This window comes from Lineus longissimus, chromosome 6, assembly GCF_910592395.1.
Source record: "Lineus longissimus chromosome 6, tnLinLong1.2, whole genome shotgun sequence".
NCBI classification, from domain to species: domain Eukaryota; kingdom Metazoa; phylum Nemertea; class Pilidiophora; order Heteronemertea; family Lineidae; genus Lineus; species Lineus longissimus.
Window position 1 is genome coordinate 16,897,437 of NC_088313.1, and position 19,089 is coordinate 16,916,525.

The 19,089-nt window shown below is 43.3% G+C and overlaps 2 protein-coding genes across 2 annotated transcripts; both read right to left on the bottom strand.

Moving 5' to 3' along the window:
• Positions 1 to 169: 169 nt before the first annotated feature.
• LOC135490013 (uncharacterized) lies at positions 170 to 8,998 on the bottom strand. Its single transcript, XM_064775659.1, has 15 exons — positions 8,894 to 8,998; positions 8,629 to 8,705; positions 8,106 to 8,515; positions 7,607 to 7,730; positions 7,246 to 7,391; positions 6,824 to 6,972; positions 6,389 to 6,553; positions 6,083 to 6,248; positions 5,602 to 5,786; positions 5,120 to 5,416; positions 4,786 to 4,897; positions 4,448 to 4,589; positions 3,966 to 4,049; positions 3,560 to 3,700; positions 170 to 3,044 (listed from the first exon to the last, which is right to left on the bottom strand). Exons 1-15 carry the CDS (start codon positions 8,996 to 8,998, stop codon positions 875 to 877), a joined length of 4,473 nt encoding a protein of 1,490 aa, XP_064631729.1. The 3' UTR covers positions 170 to 874.
• Positions 8,999 to 10,148: 1,150 nt separating this feature from the next.
• Positions 10,149 to 12,173, bottom strand: LOC135490014 (uncharacterized). Its single transcript, XM_064775660.1, has 6 exons — positions 12,154 to 12,173; positions 11,801 to 11,958; positions 11,416 to 11,533; positions 11,119 to 11,272; positions 10,656 to 10,765; positions 10,149 to 10,404 (listed from the first exon to the last, which is right to left on the bottom strand). Exons 1-6 carry the CDS (start codon positions 12,171 to 12,173, stop codon positions 10,149 to 10,151), a joined length of 816 nt encoding a protein of 271 aa, XP_064631730.1.
• Between the last annotated feature and the right edge of the window lie 6,916 nt (positions 12,174 to 19,089).

The following is a 19,089-nucleotide window of genomic DNA, read 5'->3' on the forward strand; positions in this document are numbered from 1 at the left end:
CCCACCTAACTAAGCTATAAGCTAGGAATCGTTACACGTTTTGAAGGAGTTAACATTTCATGGCAGAAATGTTTCCCAATCGAGACAAAAGTGATCATAGTCATCTTTGGGATGATTGGGACCGGTTCTGGATGGGCTTCACAAGGAAATAACTACTGATGTTTTGAAACATATTTAATGCCCACTACATTGAATTGCCAGATACATGCATACGATTTAACAGTGCCGTTAACTGTTGCACAATTGACTACACATATATGGACATATACATTCTTCTTATGGCCAGCTATCGTTAACGGATGCAAACAGAAATGCACACCCTCGACCAGTAGATTCGGCAACCCGGGTTAGATCAAGTTTGACTCATTGATTCGGGAGCTTGTATTTGGCTTGACATCCAAGTTTGCCTGAATGCATATCTCGGACAAACCAACTCGCCTGACCAAACCTACACACTAATCGCTCAGTCCAAAGCCTGACAATATAATTTTCCCGGCCTGTGGCAGAGGAGGGGCGAAGTACATCTTTTTGCCCTCAAAATGCTACACATCTCAGCAAGGCTTGTGCCCCTGCCTTTCTCTTGCTACGGCCCTGGTTTCCGATAAGCCTTCGTATCAGAATTGAATATTGAGTCTAAGGCCAAATCATGCACTGGGTGTTACCAAAACGTTGCTATATGAGAAAGATTATAACTTACTGGTATAACGGATTGGTGCAAGCGAAGGTTTTATTAAAAATATCCCACTATAATACGCCACGATAAAGGTATGATTGGCAACTTGCAGTAAAGCGGTATTGTGCAGACTATATGTCCACTTAGAGTAATGTCAGTATAATGATAGAATCAGTCTCACTCTCAATCCCGGTGTCCATCCTAAACCATTTCGTACACGTACTCCTCAACGTTTTCAGCAGGAATGTGAAGCTTATCAAGGCCATTCGAGGACACGAAATAGTATTCGTCATCGTCCAGGTGACTAGGCAGGTTTGACACTTGCGAAGCCCGTTGGTTGTCCATATCCCGCCTCAGACGAGCTGCAGCCTCTCGCAGGAGTAAGCCACGGCTGCTCTGAGTGGCGTAGCGACTCGCCCCGGGAGTGAGCAAGGATGTAGCACTACTAGCCCCGTATGAGGCGTTACTGCCAGCATACGCTGACTGCATTTGAGGTTGGTAGATGCGTCTGACCTGGGGACTCAGTGAAGAATCCATGGCCATCATATAGGGCTGATTCTGGGCGTAGTACGCTGGTTGCTGCATGGTTTGGGTTGGCGCCTGGACCATCACATGTGCTCCGGGTTGCACGAAGGTTGGTCCCTGGTCCATCATAACCTGCTGCATTGGCATAGACCCCTGTATTGGTACGGAAGCCTGCATAGGTGCCTGTATTTGACTGGAAGATATCGTCGAGTACATTGGGACGTTGGTGTTGTAGGCTGTTCGCGAAAACTCGTAAGGTGACCCTTGTGAGATCGTCTGCCCAGATGGCATGACATCGAGGTAGCCATAGTCTGCAGCACGCGCTCCGTCATCATCAACAAATAGTGGATTGATGTTCATATCGTTGGGATGAGGGTAGGTATTGTGCAACGGCACTTCATCGTGACGCGCACGTTTGATAAGTTTCCCTGCCACCAACCCACCGAGGAAAACCTTGGCGTTGTTAGACGAGGGTTTACCATTAATGTTTGCCTCGTAGATAGAGGTCGCGTTGCTGAATGAGTTATCTAGGTCCATGGCATCACCGATTTCATCAGTTGTGCAGGGCTTTGAGCGTCTGGAGTTGGTGTCCGTGTTGTATTCATCCAGGTAGCCGTACTCCGAACTTACCCTCCCAGCAAATGAATCATTGGGATGCGAGACTGCGATGTTTGGTAACGGGCTCAAGACACTCCGGCTGCTCAGTGTCACTCCGTTCTGTGCCACATTATCCCCGACAGTATTGGGGTCGCCGTGAGCCCAGTCGTCGTTTTGCAAATGATCATTGTTCTGACGCACAAAGTATTCAAAGTTTGTTTTGGGCTCCATGTAGTCCGTTGTATGGCGTTCTGGTTTACCATAGGATTCTGGCCAATTAGCTGATGCACCGCCCTCTCTTGCCGCAGCCACATTAGAAGAATCAACGCCTGGCCTGACAACATCCAAGTCACTGGTTGGTCCATCCTGTCGCCCTTCGCTGTACAACCAAGTTCGACTGTGAGGCACCTGCTCTGCTACCTCTTCTCCAAAGCTTTCACTCCTTGCAACGAAACCACCTCCACCACTGTCGACACCCTGATAATAGTCAGACTGATCATAATCATCGGGGTAACCTTTTAAAGCTGACGTCCCCACTCTGGCATCTGCTATACAAACACCTTCACCATCGCCGTATCCACCAGCACTTCCAGCTCCTTCATAATTGGCACCTCCTCGACCGCCAGCCCCAAACGTTCTCACGGTCACAGCTGCAATGCTATCCGGACCACCAGCCACAGCGGCACTCCTAGTTCCACCACCAGCACGAGCACCACCAGCGGTTCCTCCACCGGCACCATCCGCCCCTCTACTTCTTGTTCCGGCAGCTCTAAACGTACTCATGGTCTCAGCTGCAATGCTGCCTGGACCACCAACCACAGCGGCACTCCCAGCTCCACCACCAGCACTACCTCCACCAGCACCACCCGCCCTTCTACTACCTGTTCTGGAAGGTGTAAACGTACCTGTGGTATGAACATTGATGGCACCATGACCATCAACGCCACCACCAACCGCACCACCACCAGCACCTCCACCTCTTCGTCCGGCAGCTCTTAACGTACTTGAGGTCACTGCATTAATGGCACCAGGGCCACCAACACCACCACCGACTGCATCTCCACGAGCTCTAAACGTACTTGAGGTACCAGCATTACTGTCACCACGACCACCAACGCCACCACAGACTCCATCTCCACCTCCTCCCCCGGCAGCTCTAAAGCTACTTGAGGTAACAGCTGTGATGTTGCATGGAACGTCGACCGGATTTTGGTAATCTGCACTGGATTGATGATCGCTTCCAGGAAACCTGCAAAAAATGAGACAATATCCTACTTGTTAAACATACTGTAAATAATACAAGGGGCCCTCCTTGATCATAGCACCAGCTGCAGCTTTGTCTTGCAGTGTCTTCAGATTCCCTTTACGAATATAAAGAAATACCGAACTTTTTCTCGTTTGCTCAAAGTACAGCTGTGCCCAGCATTCAGACCCAAGGCCTTCCGCCTTGAACGGAATGTTGAACACAACTAAAGGTCTTAGGTGTGCCTTACATAATGCAATTATAGGGGTTGACAAAAGAACAGTCTTTCATTGTTGACGGTATTTGACTTGGGCTGGCATTGTTCATGGACATGCTTACTTTCCAAACAGTGTAGCCCGGATTAGTGAACAGTGGCTGCAGTTAGTTTTCGGTCGCCAGGAGTTCCAAGAGACTGTAGATATGTTTCCAACTAAAAAGTAGCTGGATTTTGTGTAATTCAGCTATTTCACATTCAGAAACCAGAACAAGTGAACTCATCACAAGTGGAGATGTTCACATACCGTACTCTTGCTTGTCCGGTTGGCGTTATAAATGTCTGGGCTCCCTGGGTGGAACAACCTTCCGTACTGGCCATGCTGGCTGCGCCGACTCCCATCGAGCTTTTCCCGGACTTAGTGTAGTCAGTGCAGTACAACGGCGTACTATAAAATACAGAAATACTTCAAAAACCTAAACCAGGAAATCCAACTCTTGAAATAAATCATTCTCCTCGAAGGTAAAGAACCGGGTAACATGTTGGAAGCCAGCGATACAAAGCTTTTAGTGCCCGACAGTTGCTTAATGACATTAAGGTACGGCGTTAAAACAGACTAAGATGCATTGCCAAGCAAATAGTCCTCCTGTCGGAGGTACAACGCTAACATATCCCCTACGCGTAACATACATGTTTTAGTTTATTCTACTTACATTCCTGCAAATATAGATGATTTTTCAGCTGCTACACCTCCTGCTGCAGCTGCTGCAGGCTTTTCATCTTTCTTCTTCCTTTTCCTGGAAATGGATCACGTAGAGATATATAACACAAAAAGTTTCAGACACAGTTTTTTTGCCTCGGAGTTACCAAGTCTCGAGGAAGCAGTCAGGGAAACCGGTCTGCAGCAACTGCCGCATCGTTGCGTCACCGATGTCGGTCAATCCAGTCGATGCCAGGGTTGATGAATTCTAGTATTAGTGCAGTGGTTTTTGTTCTCTACGTTTCTTCTTTCCATGGCTGCATTAAGCCGAGTGGAATAAAAAACAAATCCTCATATGTCCGTCAACTATCACAATGTAACAAGGGGTGACAGGCTATGTATAGCACTTGAATGATAGAAAAAACGAAATAAATGACAAGAACGAGAAAATGCCGGTGAAACATAATATACATGATCTCTAAGCATAGCACTCACTTGCAACAGCAGCACAGAAGACACAGTAGAATGAGGGCTGCAAGGAGAAGGATTGCCAACAAAATCAGCAAGATCCACCAGGCGAAGTCCTCTTTCTTCTTCTTGTCATAGCCACTTTCGTTCAAGCCACCACACCCTTGCGCTGTGAAAAGAAGATGTTATTGCATATAATGCATATAAGAACAAGGATTGTTAGTCCTCCTGGCCAAACGGAACTGACCACCCTTGATAACAATGAAGATGGTCAATGGACTCGTCTTCCCTGTAATATAATAACTGTGTGATTGTCGACAGTGCTTTCTGCGACTGTAGTGCAATTTTTGTATCACCATGCTTACCTTTATTTGGCACGAGACGATAAATGGAGCTAGCCGGATCACACACAACACACTTCTCTGGAACGCCTTCTCCAGGGCCAAAGCATTTGTCATACGTAAAACAGCCTTTTTTCTGAAATCAAAAAAAATTGATAGACGTTACTGTATTACCAATACCATTTTTACATCATACTTCACAGAAGATTCTACTGGTGCTCAAGAAATCTCGTAGATGTAAACGCAGTACTGTACAGTAGGATGTCGTCTTATTGTAAGGGTTGAAGAGTTGTTCATTATTCGTATATTTCTTGATGTCGCAGAATGAAACATGTTTTCCTGGGTAAAGATATCTTACCTGTCGTTTGCATGTTACATCCTTCGGATTACAATCGAAGCAGAGAGAATCAAACGGCATGTGGGCTGGCCCGACGTGCAGCCAGGACGGACTAGGCGTGGTACCCGGTAGAGGAAAGAGAATCTTATCCCTGGATATTCCTTGTGGATATTTCTTCAGGAGTTCGCTAGTTGGTGGGTGAATGAATCCTGGTTTAGCTGGGTCCTTTCCGAGGCATGTTATTTCATTCTTGCTGTTGACGACGGCTGGTAGTAGGGAAATGCTTCCTGTCTTTTCGTACTTTTTGTGCTCAAATACCTGAAAATAACAAACTCAAGTAACAGTATTCAAATATAGGTCTACATTAAATAATTCTCAATCAATTTTTATTAAGGGAGAAGCAAAGGCGAAGTCTGCCAACATGTTAAACAAAAATTTAACATAAGTGTGTGTCATTTTGTTTTACGATACGAAGTAATCAACTCTGTAAAGAATCAACCTACCTTAATTCCCTCAAATACACAAGACGAATTCGGTCGAATGTTCTCGCCTTGAACAGTGAAAACGGAACAGTTCTGCTTCCTTGTGTCGCAAGTGCCATTCCTGTCCATCCGAATGAACTTAGTTGGGTCTGTAGTTTTGATGGAGCAGTCGTTGTATTCATATCCAGCGTCACATTGACATTTTGCTGGAATTCAAATACAACAAGCTTACAAGATTATTCTTGACCAGGTTGTTGTGGCGACGAAGTATTGTCGTTATCTAAAGGAGAGCATCACGTTTCTTGTCAACTTTGCTTTGGATGAATTACGTTAGCTATAAATGTTGATGATATTGGTCGAATACGGCGCCGCTAGACCAATTAGCCAATTGGCACCAGTTGCACGGAAGAAAGAAAAGGATGATGTGTCGTTCAATATCTTACTGATATCAAGATCACAGAAGAGAGAAACATCTGTGTTCCAGGTGAGGAAATGTACTTACCATTTACACATTTGCCCTTCCCGTTACAATTGGCAGGACATGTCTTCAACGGCTGCGGTACAGGCCATGGCGTGCTGGTATTCGTCGGCATTTTGACGAGGTTGTTGCGACAACTCTCTATGGCAGAGGCAATGGAGTCCTGAGCGTAGCTCTCCTTACCTGTGCGCTAAAGGAATCGCAGAGAAGGGTGAGCTATGAAATGCTGTGGCAATCCACATGTCTAAAGTATAACATTTAAAACCCAAGATAAATGTGTTCAAGTACATGAAAATTGGGATTGAGATTACTTAACTGACGCTACCTCACCTTAATACTATTTGTGCAGGGGACCACTATATCCTTCTCGGTCGACCCCGGCACGTCCTTACAGCGCTGAAGGGTGTTCTTGTAGGCAACGTTGTTCATTAGGGTTTTGCAGTAATCGATGACATCTTGTTCCTTCTTCCATTTACCATTCGGTAATTTCATGTCCTGAAATTAATTAAGCCCGAGTACTTAAGTTAAAAATGCGTGCATTCAAGGTATAATTGCGTGAGTTCAGAAAATAAATGGCAAGGGTCATTGTTTCCCTACTCTCCCACTTACGGAACTTATTATCATGAAGAGCAAGTCCATTTCGTTATCAGACTACGCACTTTCGGTTGCCATTGCTGGGTGGCCTAAGACATTTTGACATCGACAGCCATAGACAGCAAAGAGTGACTTCACTGAACAACTTCATGAAACCTTGCCTATACATACACTTGGTGGAGGTGGCGTCGTCGTGACATTTATCTGCGGGTTCGTTGGGTGTATTATAGTGTGGTAACCACTCCCTAAATGGACGGTTCCCGATTTAGGTGGATCACTCGTAGCGTTGACAAGACTGGTGACATCCTTAAACGTTTTATCTATAAGGAAGTAGAGAAGATCGTAGACATTGGGAGAAGTAGGTAATCAAATACAGTAAACTTGCTGCTTCAGATTGTAGCGCCAGCAAACCAGAATTTAAGAAAGATTGGTAGCTGCTCTTTATGGCAATTTCCATTTGGTCCATGGAGCTCAGCTGCACACGTGCCCAATTTTGAATGATTTCATCTCAAGAATAGTAGGAGCACCACGGACAATCATTGCTGATTGAATGCCTCAGTCAGTGTCGTATCGCCCTGTCATGATTTTCTTACCCCAGTTGACATATTTGTAGCTTCCAGGGCTCGTTGTGCAATCAGGAGTGACTATCGTCCCAGTCAATGAGCAGCTACAGTAGGTCTCGTCTCGGTGAATAATCGGAGCCACTCCATAGAAGATACTGTTCTTGTCACTAGGAAGCCTGAGAAGAAAATGAAGATACTATCTCAGAATCACGTTTCTTGCGGAAAACAAATACAAAAACTTAAATAGTCTCAACGCCTCTGTGGTACTTAATCTATTGATAGGCTACTCATATGGACAAGACAGAGGCATTCGGTTAGGTTTGGGAACATGTTTGGAGAGAGGGCGGCTTTTGGGAAGCGTTGAGGAACAAGATGGTTTCTGCAAACTTACTTCCATGATTCAATGAACTTTTTTGGTTCACTGCTGCTTGACCAGTTTCCATTGATCGGTAGGGTCGTTCCGCTTTTTTCAAGGAAGTCATTGGACGTTTTCTCATCGTAGAAGCCGCAGAGGCCTGGAATATATTGTAATGGGAATTCAGAGGCTGGTTGTATAATAATCTTAGGAACGGGACTTATATATCATATACCGTTGTCGGCACCAACCTTCGACAGAGGTGTGGAGAAGGGGAGCCCATAATTGACGTGGCGACGCTCGATCTGCCGAGGATGGCGCCACTTTGACAAGTACATGTAGTTGTTCTGTCGAGGCCATACGAGGGTAAGGCTGAAGTTAGTCAGCCATCAAAATTTCAAGATTATGAAGCGGTCGGAAAGAAAATGCTTGCATTTGAATGTATCTTTGTAGTTGTAACTCTACAATTCGTGAAGTATGGGGAAGATTCCACAAACAAAAAATTAAACACAAAATGATTTTTGTTGGTACCAACCTTGACTATTTGCCATATCCTTCGGCGATGGGTTGATAATAAGATTCAAAGCAGTCTCCGTGACAAGGATATCCACTGTCATAGTGGTCGGCAAGACCACTTTGTAATCATGACCACCTTGCCTATTCAATATCTTGGTCCACGGCGTCAGTAAACCATTCCTGAACATCTTCGTCCGCAGTAGAGGTTTCGTTGCACTTGGGCATGGCCCGGGGCTGCAGGCTCCACCATAGACTCCCGCGGGCTTCCTGCATCGGTCGACCACGTACACGTCATCCTCGGATTGCACAGCTACGGCGCATATGCAGGTGGTCTTAGGTTCGCATTCTGTAACTGCTATTTGCACCTGATACGGCAACGTCTTGTGCTTGTAAGCAACGAAGAATCCCGTCTGGAAGTTAGTATAAAACCTGCAATTGATGAGGAGAAGGAACTCACTGTCAAAAACGTCTGTCGTTCTCGAAGAACTAGACGAATGGGTTGGTCAAGAATCATTATGCTAAAGAGCGATAAAAGTACTTACAAACCATCAAAGGTTCTTGTGTTCATATCGCCAACAATCTTACAAACTGCCTTCGTGTCCACGTTCTTGGCATTTATCTGCAAGAAAACGTACAGGGTGTATAAGGTGATCAATCTAGGGGGAAGGGAACAAACACTTCCAACATATTTACAGGAATCTGTTACCGTTTCAATTCTTGAGACAATGAAACTTTAGAATGAATTAACTTAAAATCTAGTGACACCGAACTGGCTTCTTCTAGCCAGCAGCGTCACCAATCAATTACCTGCACTCTCCCTATTTCTTCCGACGCCACTTCCTTTCCTCCGATCCTCTTTTTATATCGCACCACAACATGGCGGGTCTTGGTTTGATCGTACAACATATCCATATTTGAATAGATAGGGAAATGCATCTTTTTCCAGTTTGTTGCTGTGACTGCCTGAGCGCAACCACCATCTTTTGGAGGTGGCGACGATGGCCAGGCTATCTTGGTCTGTGGAATGGTATTTTCTATTCGCCTGTAATAAAGGGCGGTATTATGACTTTCATGGCTGTTACCAGAAGAGGAAAGGCAAGTGATTTCATGCCATACTGTCGACCACGTGGATTGCAATTTGGTTGCCGGTGGACTTCAGTAATTTAGGATGGTTTACAGGGCAACTACTGACAATCGAAAGATCATGTGGGTCGGCGGTAAGCGATCAACCAACGGTTTGTTTTCGGTCAACCTACGGTACACTCGGATCCGTGTGAGACTTCGGAATCCCAACCTCCACGACCAGAGAACAATCCTTAGCACTCCCGCACACAGTAGCTGGATCTTTCTTCCATTTTACAACGACGCCGCCAGAACTTTGCTTTCCCTCTTCAATCGTAATGCCAGGGAGAGGTGGTGGCTCAACTGTCACCTGAAGGAAATTGCAAATACAATATGACAATACTCTTGTCTACCAGTACTCCTATAGTAGTACTAGTTATAATTTCTCAGTAAAATGTGTCCGTAAAATGTACAATATGGCAATGAGACACTCTTCACCTCTCTCTGTTGTACATTAATTTTCAGATACCAGTAAAAGAGGATCTCCGACAGAGAACATTCTTGATTTTTTGTTTAAGTTGAATCTTATTCTACGTACCAGGTTTGCCGTTCGATTCACAGGCCAAGGAACAGGAGAATAATTTGGACAGGATTGAGGCAGCAGCATCTCATTATCATACTTGATGGTGTCGTCTAAAGCTTGCTTTGATTGGCTGGAACAGGTGGACATCTTCTGTTTGGCACCAAGGTCCGCTGTGACGTAGTTCCTGTCAGAATGATCGAGTTTGGAAGTGAGACGTAGAATTGCATGAATAATCTTACATGTTTGAAAGCGTACGTGTTATATCTCTGAGTTAGGTGTTTTTATGGCAAGAAAGTTCAAGACTGGACGAAGATGCATATTGAAGGGCCGATATGATGCCTTTGTGCACAGAACAGTTGATCTTCCAAAGCACCCTTTCTGTCACGGCTGCTAGTATAATAAATGAAAATGGTATACTTACATACAGAGTTTATCTTTATTCCTTTCATTAACCAAGTCGTGGGTGACATTATGGAGGGCGTTTGACAGCTCTGCAGCGGCCTCCTTGACATTACATGTTGACGGCTCCGTTAGGGGCCTTTGATTCGTAGCTGCACATTTAGCAGCAAGGGCCTTCTGTGTCGCCTTGCCCATCTTCGTGATAGTGGCCATCTGTGTGGCGTTACACATGGACGTGTTCTTGAGGATAGTTGCCATATCGGGTGCATATTTGCTTCAGGCAAGACATAAGACAGAGTTTATGAATATGATAGATACTATTTCAGGGTCCAGTTTTTCAGAATAGGTTAGTCGCTGTCGTACGTTATCCATCACTTCTGCATACCGTGAGGTGAACTGACAGTGATCTCACTGATTGTCTTGTTGGCACCTACTAGTATTTGATCAAGTTCGTAAATATTGGTGATTCTGTCAATCTACCCTCAATAGCTCCAGTGGCCAATGTATCAAATCAGCGGTACCTACCTACATATAGTAGTCCAGTCATACGTTTTATCTGGCATGATGTTATTCAATGTTCTAGTGTAATTCTGCAACAACTCGTAGTTATCGCTCACTTGACAAAAGTCTAGTTCCTGAAATATTAGTAGAGTTAGAAACTCGTTTACCGACGAAGTCATATTCCTCTTACAGAGTAACAAAAACTGCCTTCAATGCTACTTTGGTTACATCACTGTAGGTTAACTTGTCGAGCAACAAGTTGACTAGACCTCCAGAAGCAGACACAATGTGAATGATAATGGGAAGTATCATTTGTTTATACAAGGACTGATGGAATGCGAAACTTAACTCTTCCAGTTGCTGTTAAATGAACACCGGTTAGCTACATGTAAGTGCTTTTGTCTCTTAAAATAATCTGCAGGCAAAAGTACGACTTTGACTTCTGGTGGTCATAAAACAGAGAATAATGGAATCAAACTGTATTTACCATGAGTGTTTTCCACTTTGGCCACTTCAGAGAAGAACAGGAACTGTTAAAGATTGCCCTCGGGTAGGTGAGAGCCTGTGCCACGCGGGCCTTAGTCACTTCTTTACAAGGTTCTACCATGGGTTCAATGTATTTAAGGATGTCTTCGAATTTCCTTGAATGAAGAAGATTATGCCATTACCGATTGCTCAGGTAGCTAATTGTCATCTCTGGTAACTGTGTCAAACATTCATATTCTAAGATGCTTCAAGTGGTTTTAGAAATCGAGAGAAACTTCATCACCCATTTATGTCTTACTTGCAAGCTCCCTGAGATGGCTTCCCGGAAGTAGTCCGGGTGAGAAGAACCTTGTACTCAAACTCTAGATACTTGTTTAAGAGATCTGTAGCCTTCTTTGGGTTACATCCGGCAGGCCCTAAAGAATTAAACAGTAAAATGAAGTTTATGTCCTGCAAACGTGACGTCTCAAAACAATTGAAGTTGGGGGTTGAATTCGAAGTTGTTTTGGCTCTCACCAATTGCAGCAAGGCGTAGGTTACTTAACTCTTCTTTCAGTGTAGTGTTAAAATGCTGCAATTTGGTCATCTATGATGAACAAGGCTGGTATATCGTTGAGTTTCATTTTCAAAATAACATTACCCCATTCATTTGGGGAAATTCGGAATATTAAGGGTTGACGTACTTGTTTCGTTGTCTTTCATGATGCTGTAAAACCGATCTTTACATGTCACCAGTACGTTATTCTCAAGAGCAGAGAAGTGCGAATTCATACGGGCTATCTGTTCATTGGTGCAGTCCTTCGTTGCGATACTCAAGCATTGCTTCTTCTTTGTTTGATCACTGAGAACAAGAAAACAATATTTTACTTAGAAAATAAAGACCTCTTCCCGTATGCACACGTACAATCTTGACATGATTCTTGTGAGATAAAGATCTTAGCTAAGAAGAATCGTGAAGAATGTACATGCATATGTACACGAAATTGAATAAGGTCTTAACTAAGAATCTTATAAGAATCACATCGGCGTTTCCAACCTGGACGCCTCCTTCTCCATACGCGGCCCCCTCTTCAAATTTAGCAAAGTTGGTACAATTGAGTATTTTCTTAATTAGCTCTTGCTCTATTTCTGTAGCTCATCAATGTCAAGAAAAAGTATCAATCAATCATTCTCACCCACATGCGGCTTTGTAAGCATTCACATCCGTAGCTATTGAGGATAGCGTCGTATTACTATACCCGATAAAGCATTTAGCATTCGGCGTTTTGAGGCAAATGTCCTAAGGAAAAGGTAAATGAGAAATAAAAGCCAAGTTCGAGAACACACAACAAGAAAAATGAATGTTGTTATTGCCAAATTCACCGCACATCCTGTTAATGCCGAGGTGCAATGTACCGCATACAAAGGAGGATGACCAATGTGGGTTTCTTTTAGCAAGCTCTTGCCTTAATAGCTTAACGTCAATGTCAGTGTTAATCTTTCTACACACTTCGAGATATATTAAAAAAACATGGCTGCTGACTTTCATCCAGGCAGTATCGTGTCTGTAGGCCCTTTTTTACGAGCATTACATATTTCTTGTTCGGGAATAACATTGACGACGGACCCACCTTGGATATACAGATGCCCTGTGCAGGAAAACAGTCCTCGGTTGTAGAGTTATATACCATGAACGGAAGCGATGTTCCGTATGATTTCCCTTTGTCGTTGCTTACGGCAACGATGTAGCTACTTCCGGGCTCTGGGACATCAAATGAAGCTTCACTAAATGAGTTAATCTTTCCAGGGACTGTTTGGATTTTATTTGTACGATTAGGACCAGAACTTGTCCACTGAAATAATGAAGAGATTGCAAACACATGGGGTTCTAATGGTCTCAACGTCCCAAAGAGAATAAGAATTGCCAAAAAGACTTTTGAAATTTTCGGTGCAAAATCTTCGAAAGGAGCAAACTCTACTAATTAACTTTACAAGACTGATATGTAATGTGTTAATGTGTGTATGCTCGTAATAACTCTCCCTATATTTTTATTTTAACTTACCGTCACCTTTTCCAAAGCAACTGTTAGATCCTGATTCTGTTTCAAGCCGCCGCCATAGAGCTTCCACGACTTGCAGGCCAGCTTGTTGATGTCACACAGCCCTAACTTCTCCAGCTGGGCATTATACGGCAGGAGCTTCAGATTTGCCGAGCAGTCTGCGTTTGTCCACGGAGAGTTGCAGTTACATTTACCTGATGAAATATGATGAAATACATGTAGATAGATGTTACCATGGTCGACTTTAGCATATATAAAGTTGAAAATGCGTAACACTCACATGTACATGTATTTTAGAAGACTGAGGGTAAGAAGTTCACATACCATTGGCACAAACTCCGTGACCTGAACAGTCCCTGAGGCAAACCCCCTGCTGGATACCGTTCATCACTGTGACCCCAAGGACGCTCTCTGTTAGAGTGGAATTCGTTGACACCACATTAGAACACTGTTGGGTATAGGCCGCCAGTGAATCGTAGGAGAAGGTCGTACCACCGGAGAGCTGAAACAAGATTGATGTGGGTTGGTGCAAATGCGCCAGATCTACGGATCGTTATCAAACATACATAATTTCCGGAAGAAGATATCGTTAAGTAATAAACCTTTTAACGTTAAATCTAAAGAAAAGCAGTTAACAGACCGATCATTACACATGATGCAACTCTGCCAGGTTATTGGCAAGTATAACGTCGCCAATCCAAGAATTTCGCCCACTTTTTATGAGACTTATCCCTTAATGAGCGTCATCAACATATCGGGTATATGTTCTTGTGTTTGACAATTCTGTCGGTTTTGCGCGTGGCTGAGTGAAAAAGCTCAAATTAGAAAGAAACCACAATTCTAACAGTACCTTTATATCTTCAATACAGCTGGTCATAGCATCATTAATCAAAGTGACTTGCATGCACGTCTTGACGTAGTTTTTGCCCTGGAGGTATTTATTACAGTAATCCTTGGCCTTCTGTTCGGTCCAGCCACCGTTTCCCCACTGTTGTGTCTGAAATATGATTTCCCGTACATATATCAAAATTGCTCGAAAATCTGTCGTCAGAAACCAAGGATATTGAAGGTTTTCTGCGTCGACCACGATGACGTGTATGATAACACTGGCCATGGTAGTGCGATCAAAACTGCTTACAGGCCTTACTTTAGTTTCGATACATGCATAGATACCAGCGTCATTAGAAATACTTCTTCTCTTGCAAAAGGAATTAACATCGAGGCATAAGTAATGTTACTTGGTGCGGGTCAAAAGCCCGCATTCAGATGAAGCAACGAAAGTTTCAAGGCTTGAAGTGTCCATCACCGTAACGGAGAGAAAATCAACATCAACTGTTGGTTGCTTGATTACTCACTGTTGGTGCGAAGCTCGGGTCGATGACTGTCGCTATATAATCCTGGACGGTTGTGATCTTTCCAAATTTCTTTTCGTAGTCGTTCGTCTGCGTAATCAAGCTTTTGGTGACGTCCTTCATGTTAGAATCTATCAAATGTAATGGAATCTCCAATAAAACGATATCCAAACTATATGATTCCAGATCAGGCATTTCCTAACTCGTACAGTTATCGAAATGCCATTAGTAGATTAACTTCTCCGGAAATTAAGACATATGAGTCCCTGGAGGTCACGTAGATTGCTTATAAGGTATATCCAGTTAGCACGAAACTAATATTGCAGGGAACCGCCCGACGCGCTATACCTCCTAAGATTCCGATTTTCCTCTCGGGACCCATTGGATGTCTATTAAACCCCGAAAGTTAATTGAACTGTCGTCTACCTACCCCAGTGTATGTCCTTGAGCATCATCTGGCCACGCGGACCGCAAACAGACGTTTTGTCAACGTCACACACACAATACGTTGGGTCTGTATCCTTCAGTGTGCCGTCTTGTGGGACACCCTTGAAGATAGCCTTGTCTGGTTGAACCCTGACAACACATGAAATATTTACTGCATACAGGCCCTAAGTAGAATACAAATGCGAATAAGAAATCAGAAATTAAATTGGATAGGAAGATGTGACAAATTATTATGCTTGGAGATTTTTTTTTGCAAGAACCTGGTGGTCTGGTTAAGCTAAATCTGATGACTTTCCGGTGCAGTCATTAGAAATGAATCAAATTATCTTGAGGAGACCTCTTATCGGTTTTGGTTTAGGGCTGATATTAGTTCCGAATTTTACGGTCTCATTTGCATATCAAACTACCTCAGTGATTGTATGAAGTCAGTCGGATGAAGACTATTGGCTGGCAATGGGGCCATTTTCCCATCTGGTTTTTGGAGATCGTCATCTTGTTTTCCAGAGTATTTGCCGCACAAACCCGAGGTCTGGCCAAAATCATTCGCAGAGGGTTTGATTTGTACGCCCATTGTGTTGCTTTCTACTGTGACTGTCACAACAGTGCCTTTGGGAAGGACAACCTGGAGCAAATCGAAAAGATTTCACCTTCCGAAGTCCCTGTGGAAATATTGAGGTTGTTCCAAAGTTTCATTCCAAAGAAAATCTATTTTCTTCGGATGAATCAATTTTTCTTAGTCAACAGTTTAGACTTAACACGTATAGCAGTATATGACAAGATAAGACAATTCCGTTTTTCCTCTTTAAAAGTATTTGTTTATGTCTTATGTTTTTGTGTTTTTGCCTGCAAAGAGAAATAGTTCCTCACTCGAAACACTAACTGACGTACCTGCATTCGGCGGCCGAAGTTCTGCTCATAAACAGTCGTTCCTGTGGTCAAATTTCCTTTGACGAACGCCCATCGCTTAAATGGGAGAGTTTCGTTAAATTCCGTGGAATCTGGTTTTGAATTCGGCGCACTGAACCTCTTGACGTCACCACCTCCGGGGATCTTGCAACGGTCAAAAACGATGACGTCATCCCCAGATTTAATGGCCACCGCGCAAATGCAGGTTGCAGATGTCTTACATTTGTTGGTAACGATTTGAACCTGTAATCGAGCGTATAAAAGGTGGGTAAGATGATGATAATGACTCTCATTTGCCTTTCGCTTTAGTTTCCAATAATTACAAAAGTAAGGTCAATTCTGATATATGAAGTTCGCTATTTTTGTCGACTACAGACCAAACGGACGAATTCCTTTCGGACATCAGACCCGCTCAAAATATAAACAAAGAAGTTAATGCTGAAATTTACTGTCCAAAGCAAGTCGAAAATGTTCATGTAAGAAACTGCAATAGTGTAATATTGTGGAATGAGTTGGATGACATGAGCCAGTATAGCGTTAGGAAGGGATAGTAGAAGAAAACTGCATGATAATGATAAGAGCATATTCGTAACCTTCCTGATCTTCACCTCTTTGCCTGAGTTTCGTTCCATCTTTGGGCGACATGTTATTGAGGAAACAGTGGCAACACTCAGGATTAAAGTAAAACCTACTGGCGTGTTGACGACAATTATTCCTGCTACGACGTAATGAGATGTTTGGTGATGTGCCTCCATTGCACATCCTATGCCTATTATGTATTTTGTTTGCCAGAAATGGTAACATTGCAAGAGAAATGTACTGACATGAAGTATACAAATCTGGAGGTTCGCCGCTTTTTTCGTACATATATTCCTCCCCGTGATAGGAAACGTAATAACGATGAATCGTTCTAATGCAACCAACACAACCAACCAACCACAAATTGTGTGGACGGATGTGACGAGAAACTCACAAAGAATACAAGCAACATCAGATGTCAATGCCATAAAAATATCAACACCATTTACCATTGCCATAAAGTTGACGTACCCGAGAAAGCGAACAGTCAACGCTAAATTATCATACACTGCTAAAGTAGCTAAGAACGAACTATACGATGTCTTCCGCATCTTAACTGATACCATGATAAAAAAAGAACATATGTTTCCGACGATGCCACACAAGATACAGGGAGGAAGAAAACATATGCGTATCGTCCTTTCCCATTTTTGAGTGAAGAGTTGTATTTTACTCTCGAAAACCTGCGCCCAATAATTAGCTTGCCATGATTCCGATATCCTACACGATGCCTTTCGAAGGCCATCACTGTTGCAAGTGAAGGTGTCTACCGTATTCTTCTCAATTTGTGCCGATGAATCGGTAAGGACACTTCCATAGAACAATGATTGCTGCGAAAATGTGTCTGAGTTTGTGGCGGTTGTCATGCCATGAACACTTGCGGAACTTGGAGTCGCAACGCACAACGCGATGACCCAAGCCACTATTAACCCCCGAATCATTCCGTTGTGGAGCCAAATTTGGATCAATATTATTGACACTGTTGAGGATGAACGCTCTTCACTCGTATTCTCATTTAGGAGCAGGCTCGCTTCCGAATATTCTGATCGCGCACTCAACTCTTCACTCTCATGATCGAATCATCTTTGAGCAGAGCCGTTTTAAGTTGAGAAGACGAAGCTCCTCTCCCAATGCAATGTGCTTTGATATTCGTGCTATTGCAATTGCTATTTTGCGATTTTACTGGTATCGCGTGTGTTTATCATTATCATCTCGCATTACATGTATCATGAACATAATAACGACAAAATTACGATTTTTTTTCCAATACACACTACTTTAGCGTCGGCACACCCTTCTGTCGCAATGTGCTACGGTGGGTATAACACGCGTTATATTGTTACTTCTGAAATTGTAATACGATAGAATAAAATTAATTTACCTCCGCGTTGTCTATTGAATGCTTGTACATGACGAATATCCCTGAGAGATAGTTCTGATAGTACCTGTAACAGAAATGATATTTTAGTTTTCGGACGAGGTTAATTGTCGGAAGTGGTTGGTCCACAGGACTGTGATAGTTTTCATAAACAACTCGTGTACCCCTACCGCACGTATTGTTGAACCTGATCCGGTACCATGACATAGCGATATCTCAAATAGGTTCTTCAAAAAGCGTACTCAAATGGGTTTTTCGATGACAAATATGGCATATAAGTTATTACACCAGAATGTACAATAAATGCTCCTTTTAATTACGTGCAATATCTTTTAGCTCACCTCTGTCATACGGTTCAACAGTATCTTTGAGAATGGAAGTTGCTTATTGCAATGCTACAGTACTTACAGGCCGTCAAATGACGTCATATGGGGATCCCCAACTGCTTGGCATAAACCAATGGCATCCTTGTCTATGACAGTTGCTTCTTTGCTGCTGATGTCACGTGATGCAATGACCTTCCCACCAACGACTTGCTTGTACTTCAGAATAAAGTTCCTTTTCTGTTGGCCATCCATCTTGCCGTCAATAGAGGCCACCACTGGTACTGTTTGTTCTGTCTTGTAGGTAGCGTTGGTCAATGTGAAGGAGCAGTAGTCACTGGCGTTGGCGACGCTATATTTTCCTATGACCGCCTGCGGAATTGGCTGCTTTGTTGTTATAAACCTGAATTAAGGTGAATGAGGAAACGCTTATGTGCAGGTGTTATCCGATGTTGTACCGACTGCGACTGATGTGATTAGTAATAGACTACGGCAAGATAGAAAGACGAGGCAACAGATTTGTGCATAAGGTACCTCAATGCATCCTTGTGCTGCATGGTAACGAATGAAGAGGTACAGTACAATGCGAGTCTGTATAATTATATCAATCGAAGACATTGATTCAAAATGGCCAAGAATTAACAGATAAGCTTACTTGGGAGGCAAATTGTTCTGTATTGCAAGATTGATATCAATCTTGCAGTCTTTGATTGTGTAGCAGAGAGCGACAGGATTGGTCAGGAACCTGACGGGAATGTTGGAAGCGTTGCCTCCTTCAGCCATGCTGATGTTCATCATGTTGATATGAGCCTAGAAAAGGAGATATCGGTTGAGTATTGTAATCACAGGTTTTTGATGATGTAATCGAATCGAGAGTGAAATCGACGGGAAACCTTCATAGGAATCCTACTTGCCTTCAGCGCAGATGGAAAGTTTGGCCATGTCCAT

What these genes read in the sequence shown, in the direction of transcription:
- LOC135490014 (XM_064775660.1), bottom strand. Translation starts at nt 12,173, where the DNA reads ATGGAGAAGGAGGCGTCCAG. An exon ending in CATGAAAGACAACGAAACAA is followed by an intron (nt 11,534 to 11,800) that starts GTACGTCAACCC and finishes TTAATTCTTTAG; the next exon opens with GGCCTGCCGGATGTAACCCA. An exon ending in CAAAGTGGAAAACACTCATG is followed by an intron (nt 10,766 to 11,118) that starts GTAAATACAGTT and finishes CTAATATTTCAG; the next exon opens with GAACTAGACTTTTGTCAAGT.
- LOC135490013 (XM_064775659.1), bottom strand. Translation starts at nt 8,998, where the DNA reads ATGGATATGTTGTACGATCAAACCAAGACCCGCCATGTTGTGGTGCGA. An exon ending in GTGTATTTGAGGGAATTAAG is followed by an intron (nt 5,417 to 5,601) that starts GTAGGTTGATTC and finishes TGTTATTTTCAG; the next exon opens with GTATTTGAGCACAAAAAGTA. An exon ending in TCATCTATATTTGCAGGAAT is followed by an intron (nt 3,701 to 3,965) that starts GTAAGTAGAATA and finishes TGTATTTTATAG; the next exon opens with TACGCCGTTGTACTGCACTG.